Here is a 24,409-nt window from a genome sequence, read left to right on the forward strand (position 1 = left end):
GTGTGTGGTGTTATGAATACTTTGAACAACAGAGTGGTGACCATGCTCCCAGAGACAAAGTCAACAATGTAGTTAAAATAAAAGGGCTCACACTGGACATCTGCCTAAACCTAAGTCAACACACATGCCAGTATTAATACTACCAAGGCTCTCAAAAAACAGTCAATACAATGGCCATAAGTTGCAAACACAAGGTGTGTTTATTTTAGCTTAATTAATGGACTATAGAATGGCTCAATGATCATGCATCTCCTAAATCAACAACTACAGTATCAAAATCACAGTGCCAGTTGTCATAATCATACCCTTAATACCAGACAATAACAGCAGAATAGCTAAAAGAGAGGTATACACTGGTCAAAATATTAAGAAACAGTTTCACCACAAGTGGTTTCCTTTCATCAGTTCTAGCACTGAAGGAGTCACTTGTGGTAAAACATTTCTATAATAAATGTTTGTCATAATCTGTGTATGCCTGTCTCTTACCTGCAACTTGCTGGTATTACCTTACCAGTTCCACCAATAACAACACTGCCAATTACAAACAGAAGCAAAAGACTTTGCTTGTATGGGTTTAAATTGAAACTATCCTCCCTTTCCTTGGATCAAACCTGATTACCCCAACACTTCTCAGTACCTTGTCACTGTATGACAGCTTCCCCATGAACTTAATAATATAATTTTCAATGTATTTTTCATTTTTTTCCTTAATATTTTAGACATGGCCATACGACACAGGGTGTTTCTGGGCTTAATATTCTTAAGAAAAATCACATTTTACTTAATGGGAAATATGGTAGCCTAAGTTACCTAACTTCACTAAAAACTGCATAATGAAACACCTCCCTCCCCCATTTGTCTATTAAATTGAGGGTTTACTGTACAGTGGTACCTCGAGTGCCGATCTATTCAAGTACTAAAAGAATTTGTTCCCATAAGGAATAATGTAAAGCAGATTAATCCATTTCAGACCCCAAAAATACACTTACAAAAGCACTTACAAAAATACACTTACATAATTGTTCGAGTTGGGAGCTTGTCGTATACCGAGGTACCACTGTACTTCAATGTCCTACTTAGAGGAAAGGTATGGTAAATCTTTACATGGCCCCCAAAATTTATTTCTGCTACTAAGTACTGCATTTAACTACATTATTAATGCCTAGGAAATTTCTTCTGATATTATCAATTTCCAGGGTAGTTCACCTGTGCAGATGTACATATCAACCCACACTTTTGGAGCTTACTACACTTACGATCCTCACCACAGAATCTTCCTCTATGCTAGTCAAGATGTAAGAGAAGGCATCCAAATGTCACCTGAGTATCCACAGACTATATATCTTGCAGGATTTCATCCAATCCTGTATGCTGCCAAAGGATCACATGGACTGTGGGGAGCTTCAGGTAACTTGCATAAACCAGAAGGTTTAAACTTTCTTCAAAGATACATCAGCCATTAAAAGTTGAGGAATACTCAAGTTATTTCTGGAGAGCTTTAAAAGTCAGCTACCAAACCAATACAAACTACGTATGATATTTAAAGTGCTCCAGAGTGATTATTAATTATTATTTAAGTGCTGTATTATTATTATTATTATTATTACCATCGACATACTTTGTTCACCGAGTTTAATCATTTCTTAAGATGCCACAAGACACACCAAGAATGTAAACACACAAACAAACACACCAGCTAACCCCTTTACCGTGAACTTTTGTACTTCTTTCATTCTCTGTTGTTGTTCATCTTCCTCTTTCTACAATACTCACTTTTCACCCTACACTAGGACTACACATATTTTAAGGTAAGTCATGAGTGTACAGTGGAACCTCGACTTACGAGTTTAATCCATTCCGTGACCTAGCTCATAACTCACTTTGCTCGTAAATCAAATCAATTTTCCTCATTTAAATTAATTCGTTCCAGCGGAATTCCTGCTCTTGGGAGGCAAGACAAAATACTTCAATATGATGCTAATATCAATTCTATGGCTTTTTTATCTATCACAATTCTTCTAATATGACATAATAAACAATATAAATAACAAAGAAACAAGATAGGGTGGGCCCTCGGCTAACGAATGCATCGCATAACGTTAAATCCGCCCAACGAAGCATTTGAGCGTAAAAATTTCGGCCTGACTAACTATAAAAAACTCGCCCAACGTGATTCGTCCCGAACCTGTCCGTCCAGCCTGAGCGCCTCAGCTGCCCTGCCATCATTGTTTACAAGTGAGGGTGGCTGGTTTCATGTATACATTCAATACATTATGTATTATTCCATTGTTTATAGTGCTTGTAACTGCTAAATAAACCACCATGAGCAAAAAGCTTCTAGTGCCAATCCTGTGGTAAAAAGGATGAGAAATATTATTGAAATACTATCATACCAAGGTCAGCTGCTGCTGCACCACCGTCCGCTGTTGCTGCACCACCGTCAGCTGTACTACTTGAAGATGTGGAGAGATTGTTGTTGGTGTGGCTTACTGAGAAACAATTAACCCCAGAGGGTTAGCCACCCAGGATAACCCAAGAAAGTCAGTGAGTTATCGAGAACTGTCTAACTTATTTCCATTGGGGTCCTTAATCTTGTCCCCCAGGATGTGACCCACATCAGTTGACTAACACCCAGGTGAACAGGAAAATATGCCTGGAACTAGTGCTCATATTGGTGAATTTAAGGCCAGCAAAGGTTGGTTTGAGAGATTTAAGAATTGTAGTGGCATACACAGTGTGATAAGGCATGGCGAAGCTGAAAATTCCAACCCCAACAAGTGTTCAATTGTGATGAAACAGGTCTGTTCTGGAAGAAAATGTCAAACAGGACCTACATTACTCAGGAGGAAAAGGCACTCCCAGGACACAAGCCTATGAAAGGCAGGCTAACTTTCTTGTTTTGTTGTAATGCTAGTGGGGATTGCAAAGTGAAGCCTTTACTCATGTATCACTCTGAAAATCCCAGAGTGTTCAAGAAAAACAGTGTCTCATCACTCATCAATACTCTTCAATAAAGGTAAGTGTCATTTTAACATTTATTTATATAATTATTGTGCATGTCTCATTGTTTTCTTTTTAGGGAAATGTATATTTCATGAAAAAAAAATTATTTTTTTTAATACTTTTGACTGTAACGGATTAATTAGATTTCCATTATATTTCTTATGGGGAAAATTAATTCGGCTAACTATAATTTCGTCTAACGATGAGCTCCCAGGAACGGATTAACATCGTTAGCTGAGGGTCCACTGTATATACTCTAGAATGAATAAAATATGTCATTATGTGATGGGCAGTGGCAGCCATTGCCACTCCCACACTGACCATGCTTCCCCTTCAGAGGTCTTATTATAAGAGAAAACAGGGTTTGTGAGGCTAACTGCACTAGATCACTAGTTTCAACCCCTACAGCAAAGACAGGCCTCGCAAACAACCCTCACACCTCACTCGTATTTATCTGTGATTTCATGCTTTAATTCCAAAGACATCATCTTTTTATTCTCAGCATTGTCCTTTGCACTTACTTTCTTAAGACCCATGGTTAGAAAAAAGAAATTTAACAAAATAACTACACAAAATGCAAGCAAACATGAGAGAAATGCTTGCACGGCAAGATAAACAGTGCACTGTGCCAGCTGTCGGCGATCTGAAGCTCCTTGTTATATTATTATTAATTTAGGAAACTGAAGCACTGTGGCATGCAAAGAGTACATAACCTTTATTCGACGCATGTACACACCCTCATTAAAAGGCTACTTCCCCAACCAGTGAACCAGATACTAAGGGTTGGATGATTGGGGCCCCATCGTCAGATCAGTACATATCTAGGTTCAGCCAATGAGAAGGTGGATCTGACAGTTATGAAGGTGACGTGGTTACCACTCACGTTTTCACCCTTGTCATTTCCATTCGAGAGCTGGTTGAAGCACGGTGGTCTGCGTTCTGTTGGCTTCAATTCTGCCTTGATTACTGTGGCATGCACTAATACCTATTGCTGCACATAGTGTATACAGTATACATACTTCTGTTTATACTTGTTGAAGGATAATATAATTCAAAGTTTTTCTACTGTGTTTATTTTGCTCCCTTTACACCCAGGATAACAGGCCTTGGAGTACCTGGGTTGTAATTAGCACAGATCCAACTCCCTAGATCAAGAGCCCCTCACCAGCATCAAGGAACCTTGAGGCTGGTGAGGAGAGCTCGCTCATAACTCAGATGTTGGCTCATAACTTAGAGTAAAAAATCGACCGAGTGACAGCTCATATCTTGAAAAACTCATATGTTGGGACACTCGTAAGTCGAGGTTCCACTGTATTGTACATACATTGTATCACTACAATACATACTACTCACTCACCTCTCACCCTACATTACGACTACAAGTATTTTAAGGCAAGTAATGAGTGTACTGTATGTGTATTTTACTTTTTTATTGTTTTCTGTAATATGTAAAAGCTGTGCAAATTAAACAAAGTTATCAAGTTGGAGTTTCCTTTTTATTTATTTTTTCTTCTTTTTTTTTCTAATACAGTGGACCCCCGGTTAACGATATTTTTTCACTCCAGAAGTATGTTCAGGTGCCAGTACTGACCGAATTTGTTCCCATAAGGAATATTGTGAAGTAGATTAGTCCATTTCAGACCCCCAAACATACACGTACAAATGCACTTACATAATTACACTTACATAATTGGTCGCATTCGGAGGTAATCGTTATGCGGGGGTCCACTGTATACATATTTAATTCGCCAGTTGGCATCATTACAAAGTGGGTGGAGCTAGCTATAGCACAGGGAGAAGCAAGCAGTGTCTCAGTAGCTGATGATTCACCATGACATACGGAGGTGTCCCTCACCCCACTATAAAATATTGTATAATTATTACTATCAATATTTATTCCAGAATAATATTAGGTATAACGTAAATAACATACAAGCATAATAAAGATGCCCAAATTAAGAAAAACTGACATTATATGGAGAAGTACAGTGGCACCCCGAGTTTTGGCCACCTCCCAACTTAAACAATTATGTAAGTGTATTATTGTAAGTGCTTTTGTAAGTGTATTTTTGGGGGTCTGACAAGGACTAATCTAATTTACATTATTCCTTATGGGAAAAATTTGTTTGGTAATGGTACTCGAACAGCCTTCTGGAACGAATTATGGCCAAAACTCGGGGTACCACTGTATTGAAGGGTGGGAGGTGGGGAAGGATAAAAAAAATGACCATGACCATTACAGAAAACGTTATGCACTGGAAGGGTAACTATAGAAGATCATTCTCATCCTATGCAAAAACTAAAAAAAGTGAGATTTTCTAAAAAAAAAAAAAAAAAAAGTAATCAGCTATGATGATTACTTGAGAAATTATTTACCTAGTTCATATTGTATTGCCATTAATAATGAACGGATTGAAAGGATTTTCACAGCAAACATAAAACTTAATGTTTTAATTTTGGGTTTACCTGGAGAATTTTGGGGGTCAATGCCCCCCATGGCCGAGTCTGAGACCAGGCCTCATGGTGGATCAGGGTCTGATCACCCAGGCTGTTACTGCTAGCCGCACACAAGCTGACGTACAAACCACAGCCCGGTTGGTCAGGTACTGACTTCAGGTGCCTGTCCAGTGCCTTCTTGAAGACAGCCAGGGGTATATTGGTAATCCCCCTTATGTATGCTGAGAGGCAATTGAACAGTCTTGGGCCCCGGATACTTATTGTGTTGTCTCTCAGTGTACTCGTGACGCCCCTACTTTTCATCAGGGAAATGTTGCATCTCATGCCGATTCTTTTGCTTTCATATGGAGTGATTTTCATGTGCAGGTTTGGTACCAATCCCTCCAGGACCTTCCAAATGTATATTATCATGTATCTCTCTCGTCTGCATTTGAGGGAATACAGATCAAAGACCTTCAACCGTTCCCAGTAGTTTAGGTGCCTTATCGCACTTGTGTGCCGTGAAAGTTCTTTGTACACTCTCCAGGTCTGCAATGTCGCCAGTCTTGAAGGGGGCCATTAGTATACAGCAGTATTCCAGCCTAGAGAGCACAAGCAATTTAAAGAGAATCATCATGGGCTTGGCATCCCTAGTTTTGAAGGTTCTCATTAGGTGGTGACATTTTTGAAATATCAGCAAGAGGTGGTTCCTCAATTAGCAATGAATTCATTTACCGACGTGGTCTTAGGAATGGAGATCTGTTGGTAAGTGAGGAGAGGCTGTACATATTACACCTGCCTTCCATTTTGAATCCATAATCATACAAAAATAGAAGATTTGCAATGTTTTTTGGAAAATAAACTATAACCAGGGATGACTGATCATGGTTTATGGTATCCCAATAATGAAATCAGACCTATTAAAAACCCATAAAAAAGACTGGTGGGCGGGGGAATGGCCTTACCCATCCTTAGGATAATCAGGAAAAAGTTTAATTTTTCCATTACTCTGAGCTCAATTTCAAGCAACTGCAAGTCCTGAAACCAACCAAAATCATCTCTATTTTTGTAGTAAGTACATCTTCCATTCTATCAAAAGTTACCAAGAACAGCCAATACAACCATAAAAGCAATCTGACAAAACACCTCAAAATTACTAATTTAAACCATATACATAGTCAGAGTTTTGCTTTTCCATCAGGCACCGGGTGGGGCAGGATTTTTTTTTATACTGTGCACACTCACTGCGCAGACAGTTTCTCATATCTAGGCCAAAATTTACCACTCACAGCTTATCCAAGTGAGCCGAGCTCATAACACAGAACTATATGGGGGAACTCTGGCCTTAGTGTTTAGATTAGGTACTGATTTTCAGGAATGCAACCCCCGTGAATTAATCAATGATTCACTTTATCTTTTGTGGTTACAGGAAAGTGGGTGTGGGAGGGAAGAGGAGCGATTGGTGGAATGATGATGTAAAGAGAGTAGTAAGGGAGAAAAAGTTAGCATATGAGAAGTTTTTACAAAGTAGAAGTGATGCAAGGAGGGAAGAGTATATGGAGAAAAAGAGAGAGGTTAAGAGAGTGGTGAAGCAATGTAAAAAGAAAGCAAATGAGAGAGTGGGTGAGATGTTATCAACAAATTTTGTTGAAAATAAGATAAAGTTTTGGAGTGAGATTAACAAGTTAAGAAAGCCTAGAGAACAAATGGATTTGTCAGTTAAAAATAGGAGAGGAGAGTTATTAAATGGAGAGTTAGAGGTATTGGGAAGATGGAGGGAATATTTTGAGGAATTGTTAAATGTTGATGAAGATAGGGAAGCTGTGATTTCGTGTATAGGACAAGGAGGAATAACATCTTGTAGGAGTGAGGAAGAGCCAGTTGTGAGTGTGGGGGAAGTTCGTGAGGCAGTAGGTAAAATGAAAGGGGGTAAGGCAGCCGGGATTGATGGGATAAAGATAGAAATGTTAAAAGCAGGTGGGGATATAGTTTTGGAGTGGTTGGTGCAATTATTTAATAAATGTATGGAAGAGGGCAAGGTACCTAGGGATTGGCAGAGAGCATGCATAGTTCCTTTGTATAAAGGCAAAGGGGATAAAAGATAGTGCAAAAATTATAGGGGGATAAGTCTGCTGAGTATACCTGGTAAAGTGTATGGTAGAGTTATTATTGAAAGAATTAAGAGTAAGACAGAGAATAGGATAGCAGATGAACAAGGAGGCTTTAGGAAAGGTAGGGGGTGTGTGGACCAGGTGTTTACAGTGAAACATATAAGTGAACAGTATTTAGATAAGGCTAAAGAGGTCTTTGTGGCATTTATGGATTTGGAAAAGGCGTATGACAGGGTGGATACGGGGGCAATGTGGCAGATGTTGCAAGTGTATGGTGTAGGAGGTAGGTTACTGAAAGCAGTGAAGAGTTTTTACGAGGATAGTGAGGCTCAAGTTAGAGTATGTAGGAAAGAGGGAAATTTTTTCCCAGTAAAAGTAGGCCTTAGACAAGGATGTGTGATGTCACCGTGGTTGTTTAATATATTTATAGATGGGGTTGTAAGAGAAGTAAATGCGAGGGTCTTGGCAAGAGGCGTGGAGTTAAAAGATAAAGAATCACACACAAAGTGGGAGTTGTCACAGCTGCTCTTTGCTGATGACACTGTGCTCTTGGGAGATTCTGAAGAGAAGTTGCAGAGATTGGTGGATGAATTTGGTAGGGTGTGCAAAAGAAGAAAATTAAAGGTGAATACAGGAAAGAGTAAGGTTATGAGGATAACAAAAAGATTAGGTGATGAAAGATTGAATATCAGATTGGAGGGAGAGAGTATGGAGGAGGTGAATGTATTCAGATATTTGGGAGTGGACGTGTCAGCGGATGGGTCTATGAAAGATGAGGTGAATCATAGAATTGATGAGGGGAAAAGAGTGAGTGGTGCACTTAGGAGTCTGTGGAGACAAAGAACTTTGTCCTTGGAGGCAAAGAGGGGAATGTATGAGAGTATAGTTTTACCAACGCTCTTATATGGGTGTGAGGCATGGGTGATGAATGTTGCAGCGAGGAGAAGGCTGGAGGCAGTGGAGATGTCATGTCTGAGGGCAATGTGTGGTGTGAATATAATGCGGAGAATTCGTAGTTTGGAAGTTAGGAGGAGGTGCGGGATTACCAAAACTGTTGTCCAGAGGGCTGAGGAAGGGTTGTTGAGGTGGTTCGGACATGTAAAGAGAATGGAGCGAAACAGAATGACTTCAAGAGTGTATCAGTCTGTAGTGGAAGGAAGGCGGGGTAGGGGTCGGCCTAGGAAAGGTTGGAGAGAGGGGGTAAAGGAGGTTTTGTGTGCGAGGGGCTTGGACTTCCAGCAGGCATGCGTGAGCGTGTTTGATAGGAGTGAATGGAGACAAATGGTTTTTAATACTTGACGTGCTGTTGGAGTGTGAGCAAAGTAACATTTATGAAGGGGATCAGGGAAACCGGCAGGCCGGACTTGAGTCCTGGAGATGGGAAGTACAGTGCCTGCACTCTGAAGGAGGGGTGTTAATGTTGCAGTTTAAAAACTGTAGTGTAAAGCACCCTTCTGGTAAGACAGTGATGGAGTGAATGATGGTGAAAGTTTTTCTTTTTCGGGCCACCCTGCCCTGGTGGGAATCGGCCAGTGTGATAATAAAAAAAAAAATATATGATAAACAAGCTCATTAAGTTTAATTTTGCCATATATACAGAATTGTTTAATTATTTTTTTATTAACACATTAGCCATTTCCCACCAAGGTAGGGTGGCCCAGAAAAGAAAAACTTTCATCAATCATTCACTCCATCACTGTCTTGCCAGAGGCACGCTTACACTACAGTTATAAAATGCAACATTAACACCCTTCCTTCAGAGTGCAGGCACTGTGCTTCCCATCTCCATGACTCAAGTTCTGGCATGCAGAATTATTTAAATCTGTCCAAAATGCAATGCCTAACTCTGTTCTTTTTCATATAAAAATAAATAAATGATTATGATTATTATGACTTTTTTTTAAATGCGATGTGTGTGTGTGTGTGTGTGTGTGTGTGTGTGTGTGCGCTAGGGATCTCTCGGTGTTTCATTCACTAGCTTGCCTGATCTTGGTAGTATATGATCAATGTGTTAAGAATTACTAAAGTGGTAAATTCATAATGTCACATAGCACTTGGGGTATGGGAGGCAATTGGATTCGATTCAAGGAAAAGGATAGCTCCAATTTATTGGATCAAGAGCCCTTCACCAGCATCAAGGTACTCCCATTGAAGGTACTTAATTTTTCTAAATTTTTACATGCAGATCTGTTTTTGAGTTTTTTCACAAAATCAAAGTATTCAGTAAATCTATTTCTAACATGAAAACAATTTCTGTCCTTCTAGGTATTCATCGGTACATGGCTATTCCACTTCTTGAAGATGATACAGGGATGGGACTGGAGTGGAAGACATGGCTCAATCTAGATATTATTGACCTAGATGTTCCAGCAACATTAAAACCACACAGGTATTGTTAATTACAAGGTTTGAGTAAACTTGCCATCCCTCCAATTTTTTGTGTTGCTGCACTCATATTTATCTTTAAATTCTAATTCACAAGAGAGTATTTAATTAATTAGATCCCATTTATTGTTTCTTTAATGCTGCATAACTAGTGTATATACTAAGTCATCTAGTGCATTATCCTCATGCTGGGAATCAAACATATTGTACAGCAGCACAGGTGCTGGCAAGACAAAAACACAAGTTACAGAACAAGTTCTACTGAAACATTTCACAGTGAAGAACTTTATCAAGTCATGACTTGATTAAGCAAAATGTTGTCTTAATAGCAGGTTGTTGTGTGGCTTGTCTTCATCTTCATGCTTGAAGGGGAAACTTTCAATCCATCCAGCACTGCCATTGCTAGTTCACTCTTGTACCATCAACATATTTCATAACTTTTCTCTCTTTCATTACCATATATTCAACCTTTCACATAAAAACTAATATTTTTTTGAGTCTTCCTCATGTTATATTTAAAATTATTATTCCATTTTTTCAGCATTTCTCAATACCTCTAGATATGTGACCAGCCCAGTTCCAAGCCAGGCCTTCCTCTTGGTGCTCACTGCACTTGTCCTTACTTTTATATTATGATTCAACATTTATTGCAAAAAGGTCATGTAACATCTGTTCACTGTCTTCTCTCCTCCCGTCACCAGTTATAATTTTTAAATACAGTGGTCCTTTGAGTTACAATGGCCTTGAGTCTAGATAATTTTGAATTATAATTTACCCTCATTAAGGAATTAAGCTTTGAGTTATAATGAAAAATTTGAGATACAATACGAGTTTTATGGCAAATGTGATATGTATGCAAGGGATGGGGTACATCTCTCAGGGGCCGGAGTGGTTGCATTAGCCAACTCGATTGAGGGGGGCCATTGCTGACTTGTCTAGGACTTTAAACTGATAGATTATAGAGGTATGGGTGGGAGACAATCAAGCTGCAGTACAAGGGTTGAAAACACCAGATATTACCAGGATACCTCAGGGATATGTTTTATAGACAATATTCAAAATAAAGTTGCTTGTGAATGCAAAGCAATTAATCAATAAAGAGTGGCAGTAGAGGGCAGAGAGTGACTAGCTCCCTTAAAGAGACGCCAAAAACAGAGCACTCTGGATAGTTATTTTGTGCGGCAGGGGTCCAGTGACTCTCAAGCTGGTCCTAGTGGCATTAAAAAACAAAGGAGGGAAGTGACCCCAGATAAGGACTTGGTACCTACAGTCCTTATGGAGGGGGATTCCCCTTCCAAAGAATAACCTCTCTTCCCTCTCCCCTCCTCCCTGTCTTCCTTCCAGCAACAACAGCCTTCAATAAAGGTAAGTGTCATATGTAATGTTCATTCTTTTGTGCATATAAATCTATCCTTAAGGAAAAAAAACAATTTTTTTGTTGATACTTCTGGGTGTCTGGAACGGATTAATTCCATTTACATTATTTCTTACGGGGAAAATGGTTTCGGTTTTGGCCGATCGCTCTGGAACAGATTAAACACAAAAACCGAGGGTCCACCGTATATTAGAGCTGATTTCCTCTAATCTGTTTATTTCAATATGCAGTACACTACTGTATAAACATTTAAAAATATACCAAATATGTTATAAATGGTGCAAAGGTGACATTAAAACAACATCAAAGATAGTTAACACAAACCCACTATCATTATAGTACAGTGGACCCCCGCATAACGGACGCCTTGCATAGCGGACAATCCGCATAGCGGACGCTTTGATCGCTAAAATTTTGCCCCGCATAGTGGACAAAAACCCGCTCAGCGGCCTTCGTCCGAGACGCGTCCAATGTGCGCTTGAGCCACGCTCACATGTTCCGCGGGTGGCATTGTTTACCAGCCAGCCTCCACGGTAACATCCAAGCACACAATCGGAACATTTTGTATTATTACAGTGTTTTTGGTGATTTTTTTCTGGAAAATAAGTGACCATGGGCCCCAAGAAAGCTTCTAGTGCCAACCCTACAGCAATAAGGGTGAGAATTACTATGGAGATGAAGAAAAAGATCATTGATAAGTATGAAAGTGGAGTGCGTGTCTCCGAGCTGGCCAGGTTGTATAATAAACCCCAATCAACCATCGCTACTATTGGTGGTACAGCTGCTGCTGCTGCTGTATCACCGTCAGCTGCTGCTGCACTGTCAGCTGCTGCTGCTGTACCACCGTCAGCTGCTCCTGCTGCTGTAGTACCGTCTGCTGCTGCTGTAGCATCATCTGCTGCTGCTGTAGCATCGTCTGCTGCTGCTGTAGCATCATCTGTTGCTGCTGTAGCATCGTCTGTTGCTGCTGTACCACCGTCAGCTGCTGCTGCTGCTGTAGCATCGTCTGCTGCTGCTGCTGCTGTAGCATCGTCTGCTGCTGCTGTAGCATCGTCTGTTGCTGCTGTAGCATCGTCTGCTGCTGCTGCTGCTGTAGCATCGTCTGCTGCTGCTGTAACATCGTCAGCTGCTGCTGCTGCTGCTGTAGCACCGTTGTTGGTGTGGCTTATTGAGAATACCAAGAAACAATTAACCCCAGAGGATTTGCCACCCAGGATAGCCCAAAAAAGTCAGTGTCATCGAAGACTGTCTAACTTATTTCCATTGGGGTCCTTAATCTTGTCTCCCAGGATGCAACCCACACCAGTCGACTAACACCCAGGTGAACAGGGAAAATGCCTGGAACTAGTGCTCATATTGGTGAATTTAGAGCCAGCAAAGGTTGGTTTGAGAGATTTAAGAATCGTAGTGACATACACAGTGTGATAAGGCATGTTCTGGAAGAAAATACCAAACAGGACCTACAGTACTCAGGAGGAAAAGGCACTCCCAGGACACAGTGTCTCATCAGTCATTGCTGCATCTTCAATAAAGGTAAGTGTCATTTATTCTTCATTTAGTAGAGTAGTACATGCACAATATATATTGTGCATGTACTACTCTACTATTGTGCATGTATCCTTCTCTTTGTGTGTAGGAAAATGTATATTTCATGTGGTAAAATTTTTTTTTTCAAACTTTTGGGTGTCTTGCACGGATTAATTTGATTTCCATTATTTCTTATGGGGAAAATTCATTCACATAGCGAACATTTCGCATAACAGCCAGCCCTCTTGCACGGATTAAGGTCGCTATGCGGGGGTCCACTGTATGCTCCTCACTTAGTGATGAATTCGTTTAATGACGTGGTCTTAGGAACGGAGCTCCATCATTAAGTGAGAAGAGATTATACACGATAATATATGCTTGGAAAATCCAAGAGGGATTAGTACCAAACTTGCACACCTATGAAAGCAAAAGACTCAGCAGGAGATACAACACTCCCCCAATGAAAAGCAGGGGTGCCACATGTACACTAAGAGACAACACAATAAGTGTCAGGGGCCCAAGATTGTTCAATTCCTCTCAGCATGCATAAGGGGGACCCCTGGCTGTTTTCAAGGCAGTGGATAGGCACTCAAGTCATTACCTGACCAGTCAGACTGTGGTTCTTACGTTCATTTACGTGCGGCCAGCAGTAACAGCCTGGTTGATCAGACCCTGATCCACCACGAGGCCTGGTCTCAGATCAGACCATGAGGACGTTGACCTCCAAAACCCTCTCCAGGTATACTCCAGGTATCACTCACTCCATCACTGTCAGAGGTGCACCTACACTACTGCTAAGAAACTGCAACATCAACACCTCTCCATCAGAGCACAGGCACTGTGCTTCCCACCTCCATGACTCAAGCCCGGCTTGCTGGTTTCCCTAAATCCCTTCATAAATGTTACCTCGTTCACACTCCCACAACACGTCAAGTCATAAAAACTATTTCTCTCCCCTCATTCCTGTCTAACACATTCATGCATGACTGCTGGAAGTCCAAGCTCCTCGCACACAAAACCTCCTTTACGCCCTCCCTCCAACCTTTCCTAGGCCAACTCCTACCCTGCCTTACTTCCACTACAGATTTATATGCTCTCCAAGCCATAAAATATATATAGAACACCTAGGTAGTAGGTTGGTAGACAGCAACTGCCCAGGAAGGTACTATTGTCCTGCCAAGTGAGTGTAAAACGGAAGCCTGTAATTGTTTTACATGATGGTAGGATTCCTGGTGTCTTTTTTCTGTCTCATAAACATGCAAGATTTCAGGTACATCTTGCTACTTCTCCTTACACTTAGGTCACACTACACATGCATGTACAAGCATGTATATACATACCCTTCTGGGTTTTCTTCTATTTTCTTACTAGTTCTTGTTCTTGTTTATTTCTGCTTATCTCCATGGGCAAGTGGAACAGAATTCTTCCTCCATAAGCCACGCATGTCATAAGAAGTGACTAAAATGCCGGGAGCAAGGGGCTAGTAACCCATTCTCTTGTATATGTTACTAAATTTAAAGAGAGAAACTTATGTTTTTCTTTTTGGGCCCCCCTGCTTTCGTGAGACGGCCAGTTTGTTGAAAGAAGAAAGATATAAAATACATGTAGTATTCTACGTATACATTGGACCCCCACAAATTCAATGTTCTGAATTCGTGGTTTCAGTAATTCGCGGATTTTTCCTTAGAACCTGACTAATAATTGTTTGTGGAAATACCCGCAAATTCACGGAATTTTGGAGGGCTTTTTTCGTAGCAATATGTAATATTTTGTGTGTTTTAATGCTAAATATTAAGAAAAATATAATGTAATAATTTTGTAACATAAATATTAACATAAATTCAGCAAAATTTCCATATAAAATATAATACAGCCTCTCCTCACTTAACGACGGAGTTCCTTTCCTAAGACCACACAGACTGGAGGGAGCGATTACGGAGGAGGTGAGTGTATTCAGATATTTGGGAAGGAATATGTCAGCAGATGGGTCTATGAAAGATGAGGTGACTCATAGAATCGATGAGGGGAAGGTGAGCGGTGCACTGAGGAATCTGTGGAGATAAAGAACTTTGTCCATGAAAGCAAAGAGGAGAATGTATGAGAGTACAGTGGGCCCCCAACATTAATCTGTTACAGAGAGCGTGTCTTATACCGAATCTGTCATAATCCAAATTAATTTTCCCCATAAGAAATAATGGAAATCCAATTAATCAGTTGCAGAAACCCAAAAGTATTAAACAAAATTTTTTTACATGAAATATACATTTCCCTACACAGAAAACAATGAAACATGCAGGAGAAATAAATAAATAAATAATAAAATGACACTTACCTTTATTGAAGACATATTGATGAGTGATGAGACAGGAGGAGGGAAGAGGATGGAGGAGTTTACAATTGTTTGGAAGGGTAATCCCCTTCCATAAAGACTTTAGGTACCAAGTCCTTTTCTAGGGTTACCTCCCTTCTTTGTTTTTTAATGCCACTAGGACCAGCTTGAGAGTCACTGGACCCCTGTCGCACCAAAAATTTGTCCAAAATTGCTCTGTTTCTGGCGTATGCCACTACGATTCTTAAACCTCTCAAACCAGCCTTTGCTGGCCTTAAATTCATCAATATCAGCACTAGTTCCTGGCATTTTCTTAATGAGATCCACATGCAACCGCCTTGCTTTTTCACATATAATTGACTGTGAAACACTATCTCCTGATAATTGTTTCTCGTTGATCCACACCAACAACAGTCTCTCCACATCTTCGAGTAGTATTTGCGATCTCCGTTTTGTAAGCATATTAGCACCTTTCGCAACAACAGCTTCCTTGATTGCCTTTTTCTTGGCCAAGATAGTAGCGATGGTTGTATGAGGTTTGTCATACAACCTGGCCAGCTCGGAGACACGCACTCCACTTTCGTATCTCTTTCTTGAATTCTATAGTGTTTCTCACCCTCTTTACCACAGGGCTGGCACTAGAAGCTTTCTCTGGGCCCATGGTGGCTTATATAGCAGATACAAGCACTAATAACAATGGAATAATACAAAATGTATCGCATGTACGCGTAGAATCGTCCTCACTGGCTTGTAAACAATGACACACTGGCTGTACATGGAGTGGCCGGGCCGCTCATGCTACGCGGACACATTCGGGATGAATGACTTTAACCAAGTTCTTTGTCGTTAACCGAGCCAATATTTTGATGCAAAAACGTTACTTAATCCGAATTTTACGTAATTCGATGACGTCATAATCCAGAGGTCCACTGTATAGTTATACCAACACTCTTGCATGGGTGTGAGGCATGGGTGGTGAATGTTGCAATAAGGAGAAGGCTGGTGGCAGTGGAGATGCCATGTCTGAGGGCAATGTGTAGTGTGAATATAATGCAGAGAATAGACAGACACTTTGGAGATTAGGTGGTGCAGGATTATCAAAATTATTATCCAGAGGGCTAAAGAGGGGTTATTGAGATGGTTGGACATGTAGAGAGGATGACACAAAATAGAATGACTTTGAGAGTGTATAAATCTGTAGTGGAGGGAAGGCAGTGTAGGGGTCGGCCTAGGAAAGGTTGGAGGGAGGGGGTAAAGGAAGTTTTGTGTGTGAGGAGCTTGGACTTCCAGCCAGCGTGCGTGAGCATGTTAGATAGGAGCAAATGGAGACAAATGGTTTTTAGGACTTGACATGCTGTTGGAGTGTAAGCAAAGTAACATTTATGAAGGGATTCAGGGAAACTGGCAGGCCAGACTTGATTCCTGGAGATGGGAAGTACAGTGCCAGCACTCTGAAGGAAGGGTGTTAGGTCACCCTGCCTTGGTGGCAAAAAGCCAATGTGTTAATAAAAAAAAAATGGGGGTAACATCAGTATTTTACAGTCTAGCACTGCGGGTGATATAGGAGTACAGTACTGTATACGGGTTTATCTTTACATTCTTTTTTTTTAAGGGTGATGTATGAAGCTGAGTTTGAAATTAAATTTAAAGTGTTTTCAGGGTATATTTAGGGTTTAAACTAGATAACTAGGCATTTATAGGCATCTTTTTACCCGCATCCAGAATTCGTGGATTTTTCCAAATTCACGGGTGATCTTGGAACGTAACCCTCAGGAATTTGGGGGACTACTGTATGTAGAATACTTAAAGAACAGTCAAACTGTTAATATATTCCCTTTACAGAGGAAAAATATTTACATGATTCTGGATACAATTTTGTTTTTAATTATTTTCACGTGCTTGCCTGGTCACAGACCGGGCCGCGGGGGCACTGACCCCCGGAACTCTCTCCAGGTAAACTCCAGGTAATAGGTAACAATGCAGAGAGATGAACCTGGTGCATAATACTGTATATATGAGTATAGGTAAGGCCCTACTTTACAGTGTTTTGCTAATACAGCAGTTTTCAACTATACCCATTCTTCATTTATTCAGACTCCTACAATAAATATATTCACTACTCACTATAAGCCAAGGATAAAAATATTTTAAGGTGAGTAATGTGTGTACCAGTGGTACCTCGAGTTTCAAACAGCTCCCGACTTGAACAATTATGTAGGCGTATTAGTGTATTTTGGGGAGTCTGAAACAGACTAATTTAATTTACATTATTCCTTATGGGAACAAATTCGTTTGGTATCGGCACTCGAACAGCCTTCTGGAAAGAATTAAGTTCGTAACTCGAGGTGCGACTGCATGTGGAATTTTTAGGCCCAGATATATTGTTCATTTAACCAGAGGCCAAATTTCAAAGTGCACACCAGGGTCCAAGAATTTAAAAAAAAAAAAATTTGTTATTTTTTCTTATGAAATGGTAGAGAATCTTTTTCTGAAGGTAATAAAGCAAAAAGTACGAAATTTGATGGAAAATTGACAAAATTATGCTCTCGCAAATTTAGATGTCAGAGATATTTACAAATTGGCAATTTTGCCGACTTTGACTCCCATTTTAGGCCAATTACATTATTCCAGTCGACCAAATTCTTAGCTATTTCACTAGTATTACTTCTATTCTATCAATTGAGCACAATAAATCGCCCAGTCAACTGTTTCAACTACAAAATAAAGTGATCGGAAATTGGTAATTTGGCCAATTTAACACAAAGTTCAAAATATTCCAATTTCAAAATGGGGTCCAGAATAAACACTGCAGACATTCCTGGCACTAAACTAACATTTCCTCTGTTCATTAGTTACGTTTTGAGGCTTTACAAATGAATTACATTTTGATTTTTTATTATTCACATAATGAATTTTTATTCAAACCAAAAAATAAAAGATTTACTGTTATGCAATATTGTAATAATTGTATAAATATCATCACCACATTTGTGAATGTATATTAGACCCACCAGCTGGTGTGTATTAGACGTGTGAGGTCGTTTGTTTACTCTTGAACATCGACAAAAATTTAACATTTCCACTACTTTGAGCTCAGTTTCAAGCCATTTCCAGTGCTAAAACCAATCAAAATCATCTCTATTTCTGTAATACATCTTCCACTCTATCAAATGAGACCAAGAAATCGCAAATACAACTATAAAAAACATATGAAAAAACACTGCAAAGTCGCTGTTTTAATCGAAAATCACAGTCTCAGTTTTTTCTCTCATTATACACTGTGTGCTGCAGGATTTGTTTTATGTGGTGCACACATACCACATAGATGTATTCTCTCATATCTAGGCCTAAATTTACCACTCACAGCTTATCAGAGTGAGCTGAGCTCATGGCGTAGATCTACGGTTTGGACCCTGAACGTAAAGCCGTAGATCTACAGCACGGACCCTGAAAGGGTTAATATATGATAGTGTAAACATTTATCAGGCTATTATAAGCATTTGAAAGTGAAAAAGGATATGATTCAATTTACAGCAATTTTCGCTTTAAAGCAGTAGCCCAGAACCTAACCTGCTGTATAAGCGAGGCTTTCCTCTAAGTTGTTATGTGGGCTTTACTCAAAATGCATATACAGCCTCTGTTCTAAAATATGGAATGTTTTTAAAATTATAGCAAAATTTTTTTAACACATAGGCCGTCTACCACTGAGGCAGGGTGATTCAAAAAAGAAACACTTTCAACATCATTCACGCACAATCACTGAATCCCAACTTAAAGGTTTTCTTCTTTTTATTTTTATTAACCTTTTGAGGGTCCGCCCCGTAGTTCTACAGCTTTGAAGCCTGGGTCCAAGCCGCAGAACTACGGCTTGAGCTCAGCTCACTCAAATAAGCTGTAAGCAGTAAATTTGGGCCTAGATGTGAGAGAATACATCTAAGTGGTAAGCATGCACCACATAAAACAAATACTGCAGCACGCAGTGCATAATGAGAAAAAACTGTGACCATATTTTTGGATTAACCCCTAAATGGTTCAAACATACATATATGTTTTTACCGCTAGCGCCCCAAGCATATACAGTGGACCCCCGCATAACGATATTAATCCGTTCCTGAGAGCTCATTGTTATGCGAAATTATCGTTATGCGAATGAATTTTCCCCATAAGAAATAATGGAAATCAAATTAATCCGTGCAAGACACCCCAAAGTATGAAAAAAAAATTTTTTACCACATGAAATATTAATTTTAATACACACAAACTGAAAAAGACATGCACAGTTACATGACACTTACCTTTATTGAAGATCTGGTGATGATTGATGGGATGGGAGGAGGAGAGAGTCTTAGTGTTTAAAAGGGGAATCCCCTTCCATTAAGACTTGAGGTGTCAAGTCCTTTTCCGGGGTTACTTCCCTTCTTCTTTTAATGCCACTAGGACCAGCTTCAGAGTCACTGGACTTCTGTCACACAACATATCTGTCCGTAGAGGCCTGTACCTCCCGTTCCTTTATGACTTTCCTAAAGTGGTTCACAACATTGTCAGTGTAATAGTCACCAGCACGGCTTGCAATAGCTGTGTTAGGGTGATTGTCATCAAAAAAGGTTTGCACTTTAAGCCACATTCCACACATTTCCTTAATCTTTGAAGTAGGCAACTTCTTCAATTTCTCTCTCCCCTCCTCCGAAGCAGTTTCCTCAGGTCTGGCCTCTTGCTGATGAAGATGATCTAGCAGCTCATCAGTGGTTAGTTCTTCATTGTCCTCCTCCACCAACTCTTCCACATCATCCCCACTAACCTCCAACCCCAAGGACTTTCCCAATGCCACAATGGATTCCTCAACTGGCATAGGATTCCCAGGGTTAGCCTCAAACCCTTCAAAATCCTTTTGGTCTACACATTCTGGCCACAGTTTCTTCCAAGCAGAGTTCAAGGTCCTCTTAGTCACTCTCTCCCAAGCCTTACCTATAAGGTTTACACAATTGAGGATATTAAAGTGCTCTCTCCAAAACTCTCTTAGAGTCAATTGAGTTTCTGAGGTCACTACAAAGCACCTTTCAAACAGAGCTTTTGTGTACAGTTTTTTGAAGTTTGCAATAACCTGCTGGTCCATGGGCTGCAGGAGAGGAGTGGTATTAGGAGGCAAAAACTTCACCTTAATGAAGCTCATGTCCCCATAAAGTTGCTCTGCCACGTCTGTAGGATGACCAGGGGCATTGTCTAACACCAGGAGGTACTTAAGGTCTAATTTCTTTTCAGTTAGGTAATTTTTCACATTGGGGGCAAGTGCTTGGTGTAACCAGTCATAGAAAAAGTCCCTAGTGACCCATGCCTTACTGTTTGCCCTCCACAGCACACAAATTAGCCTTGAGGATATTCTTTTGCCTGAACGCTCTGGGAGTTTCTGAGTGATACACTAATAAAGGCTTCACTTTGCAATCACCACTAGCATTGGAACACATCAACAGAGTAAGCCTGTCTTTCATAGGCTTATGTCCTGGGAGTGCCTTTTCCTCCTGAGTAATGTAGGTCCTGCTTGGCATTTTCTTCCAAAACAGGCCTGTTTCATCACAATTAAACACTTGTTCAGGTTTCAGTCCTTCACTATGTACTTGAATTCCTGCACATATTTTTCAGCTGCTTTGTGGTCCAAACTGGTAGCCTCACCATGCCTTATCACACTATGTATGCCACTACGCTTCTTAAATCTCTCAAACCAACCTTTGCTGGCCTTAAATTCACTCACATCATCACTAGTTGCAGGCATTTTTTTAATTAAATCCTCATGCAACTTCCTAGGCTTTTCACTTATGATCACTTGAGAGATGGTATCTCCTGCTATCTATTTTTCATTTATCCACACCAATAAGTCTCTCTCAACATCTTCTATCACTTGCGATCTCTGTTTCGAAAACACAGTTGAACCTTTGGCAAGAACAGCTTCCTTGATTGCTGTTTTCTTGGACACAATAGTAGCAATGGTTGATTGGGGTTTACTATACAACCTGGCCAGCTCGGAGACACGCACTCCACTTTCATACTTAGCAATGATCTCTTTCTTCATCTCTGTAGTAATTCTCACCCTTATTCCTGTAGGGTTGGCACTAGAATCTTTCTTGGGGCCCATGGTCACTTATTTTGCAGATAAAATCACCAAAAACACTGTAATAATACGAAATGTTCCGATTGTATGCTTGGATGTTACCGTGGAGGCTGGCTGGTAAACAATGCCACCGGCAGAACATGTGAGGCTGGCTCAGGCCGCACATTAGACGCGTCTTGGACGAACAGCGTTGAGCGGGTTTTTTAGCGGTATGCGAGGCAAAATCTTAGCGATAAAATGTATCGGTATGTGGATTTAACGTTATGTGATGCCAATGGTATGCGGGGGTCCACTGTACAGTATATACGTTTGGGACCACTTAGTACCTTGTGGGAACACCAGTTAAAATGAGCACCAGCTAGAGCAAACAGCATGGCAAACACCTAGGATTCACTGATGTCATGTCATATTAACACTTCCCTTTTAAGAGGAAAGTGATGTTGACCCCAAGTTTAGTGGTTTTGAGATGGATATGGCCACAAGTGGTCGAGGAAATATCAAAAACCTCGATAATAACCCATGTGCAACATTTGCCCAACACCCTTTCAGAATGTCTTATAACCTATACCCTAGGTAAAGAGAAACAATTCTGTAATGTGTAGTAAGTGTTAGACAGGCTGACTGGCTGGCCAACTAGCTGGCCGGCTGCTGGCCAGCTGGCTCTATCTCTGTCTGTCTGTCTTTCCGTCTGCATCTATGTCTCTATCTCTGTGTCTATCTGTCTCTGTCTCTGTCTCTATCTCTTTCTATCTCTGTCTCACAGGTACACATAAATACAGTTGTACATAGTGTAAATTACCTAGGATAACCTAAAAACTCCAAAGTGCTATACTGTGCTTGTAGATATAATGCGTAAGAATACTTGTTGGTTCACAGTGGCTCTCTCTGAGACAGAGAGACAAGCAGAGAGACAGAAAGAGAGACAAGCAGACAGAGAGATAAGACTGAGAGACAGATAAGCAGAGACAGAGATGCCAACACTCATCAAATGTTACCCCTTATCTCATCACTGCACCCTCGCTGGCACTCATCAAATGTCGCCCCTTATCTTATCACGACACCCTTGCCGATGCTCATCATATGTCACCACTGATCTTATCACTGTACCTCGCTGACGCTTGTCACTGACACTTGTCTTACATCGTGCTTAAAGGGAACTTATTATTATTATTATTATTATTATTATTATTATTATTATTATTATTATTATTATTATTATTATTATTATACACTCCTGTGTATCCAAAACACTGCTGGGACTTACAAATACTTTGTATATATTCCTAGATAATAGTAAATGACCAAGGCAGGTGTAAATGTCCACCTGTCAATGTGTTTGTGACAATTTGAGTACAATTTCAGTACCCATATATTAGTGTCAGAACAAAGATTGGGTATGAAATGACAAGAACTACTATAAATTGTAATTATCAGAACATAAAAATTATATAAATATAAAAATGAGAAAAAAAGGTATATTGGCAACACTTCTGCAAGAGGCAGGACTCGATGCTGCCCTCAGGTGAGCATTAAGTGCCAACTTCGCAGCCTCATATCTCAGTAAGCATTGACCCTAATTTTTTTTAATCCTATAATGCTTGGAAAAATGTTCCCTATTTCCAGAAAAAAAACTTTTTATTTTTCAAAATATTTGGGGCACTGGGCGAGACAACGTATATATACTTTTGGACCGTTTAGGGGTTAAAACAGCGACTTTATAGTGTTCTTTTGTATGTTTTTTACAGTTGTATTTGCAATTTCTTTGTCTCATTTGATAGAATGGAAGATATATTACAGAAATAGAGATGATTTTGATTGGTTTTAGTACTGAAAATGGCTTGAAACTGAGCTCAAAATAGCAGAAATGTTCAATTTTTGCCAATGTTCAAGAGTGAACAAATGACATCACATGTCTAATACACGTCAGCTGGTGGGTCTAATGTACGTTCATGAATGTGTTTATATTATTTATACAATTATTACAATATTGCTTAACAGTAAATCTTCTATTTTTTGGTGTGAATAAAAATTCATTGTGAATAAAAAATCAAAATGGAATTCATTTGTAAAGCCTGAAAATGTAACTAATAAACAGAGGAAATGTTAGTTTAGTGCCAGGAATGCCTGCATTGTTTATTCTGGACCTTATTTTGAAATTGGAGTATTCTGAACTTTGTGTTAAATTGGCCAAATTACCAAATTTCAATCACTTTATTGGGTAGTTGAAACAGTTGACTGGGCGATTTCTTGTGCTCAATCTATAAAATAGAAGTAATACTAGTGAAATAGTTAAGAAATGGGAGTCAAAGTTGGCAAAATCACCGATGCGTAAATATCGCCGAAGCAGCAAAATTCACGAGTATAATTTTCTTTAGTTTTCCATCAAATTTCATACTTTTTTGTTTTATTACCTTCAGAAAATTATTTTCTACCATTTCATAATAAAAAATAATTTTTTTTTTTTTGAAAATTCTTGGACCCTGGCTGTCACTCTGAGATTTGGCCTCTGAACCCTCAAAGAGTTAAGCTATACAGGAAAAGGGGTTACTAGCCCATTGCTCCTGGCATTTTAGTTGACTTTTACAACACACATTATCATTTAAAAAATTATTCATTTCTTGTATTAGGACAAAAGAATGTGGTGTCAGGTTTTTAACTAGGTTTAGGATATTACTTAAATTATGATAATACCTGTATTTTAAAAATTTTTAAATGTTTTTAACTATACAGCAATGTACACTGTATCCAGTATTTAAGAAAAATAAGTACCTTATGGCCTCTTCCTAGTATAGGAGTAATTCTGAAGCTCATTTGAGCACTTTTTTTTCATGAAGAAATGAGACTTTGAATGTAACCATGTGATACATGACATGGTGAGAAATTATGAATTATTGTACAAGAAGGAACTTCATCACTTGATTTCATTTTATTATGATTGAGTATTAACACAACTATGTTGAGAAATTGTACTCAATCCACCACATACACTAGGTCAAAATGGTTACAGAATGTTAATAATTACTGAGTAGATGAATAAATGTTTGTCTGGCAGGTAGATAATGAAATATCAACACGGTGATATACACAAATGTAACTACTGTATATAGAATCTTTAACCCTTTGAGGGTTTTGGTCGTACT

General features: G+C 39.6%; 2 protein-coding genes across 10 annotated transcripts in view; one reads left to right on the forward strand and one right to left on the reverse strand.

Moving 5' to 3' along the window:
- Arp8 (Actin-related protein 8) overlaps nucleotides 1-24,409 on the reverse strand; it is a 311,465-nt gene that overhangs the window by 206,522 nt on the left and 80,534 nt on the right. The gene's annotated exons all lie outside the window — the stretch shown is intronic.
- LOC128687032 (uncharacterized) overlaps nucleotides 1-24,409 on the forward strand; it is a 99,878-nt gene that overhangs the window by 67,871 nt on the left and 7,598 nt on the right. For all 8 annotated transcript variants that reach the window (XM_070082377.1, XM_070082376.1, XM_070082380.1 and 5 more), the window contains 2 exons: nucleotides 1,197-1,407; nucleotides 9,816-9,939. In XM_070082377.1, coding sequence (XP_069938478.1) covers nucleotides 1,197-1,407; nucleotides 9,816-9,939 — 335 coding nt within the window. The remainder of the gene's footprint in view (nucleotides 1-1,196; nucleotides 1,408-9,815; nucleotides 9,940-24,409) is intronic.

Source organism: Cherax quadricarinatus, chromosome 7 (genome assembly GCF_038502225.1).
Source record: "Cherax quadricarinatus isolate ZL_2023a chromosome 7, ASM3850222v1, whole genome shotgun sequence".
Classification (NCBI taxonomy): Eukaryota; Metazoa; Arthropoda; class Malacostraca; order Decapoda; family Parastacidae; genus Cherax; species Cherax quadricarinatus.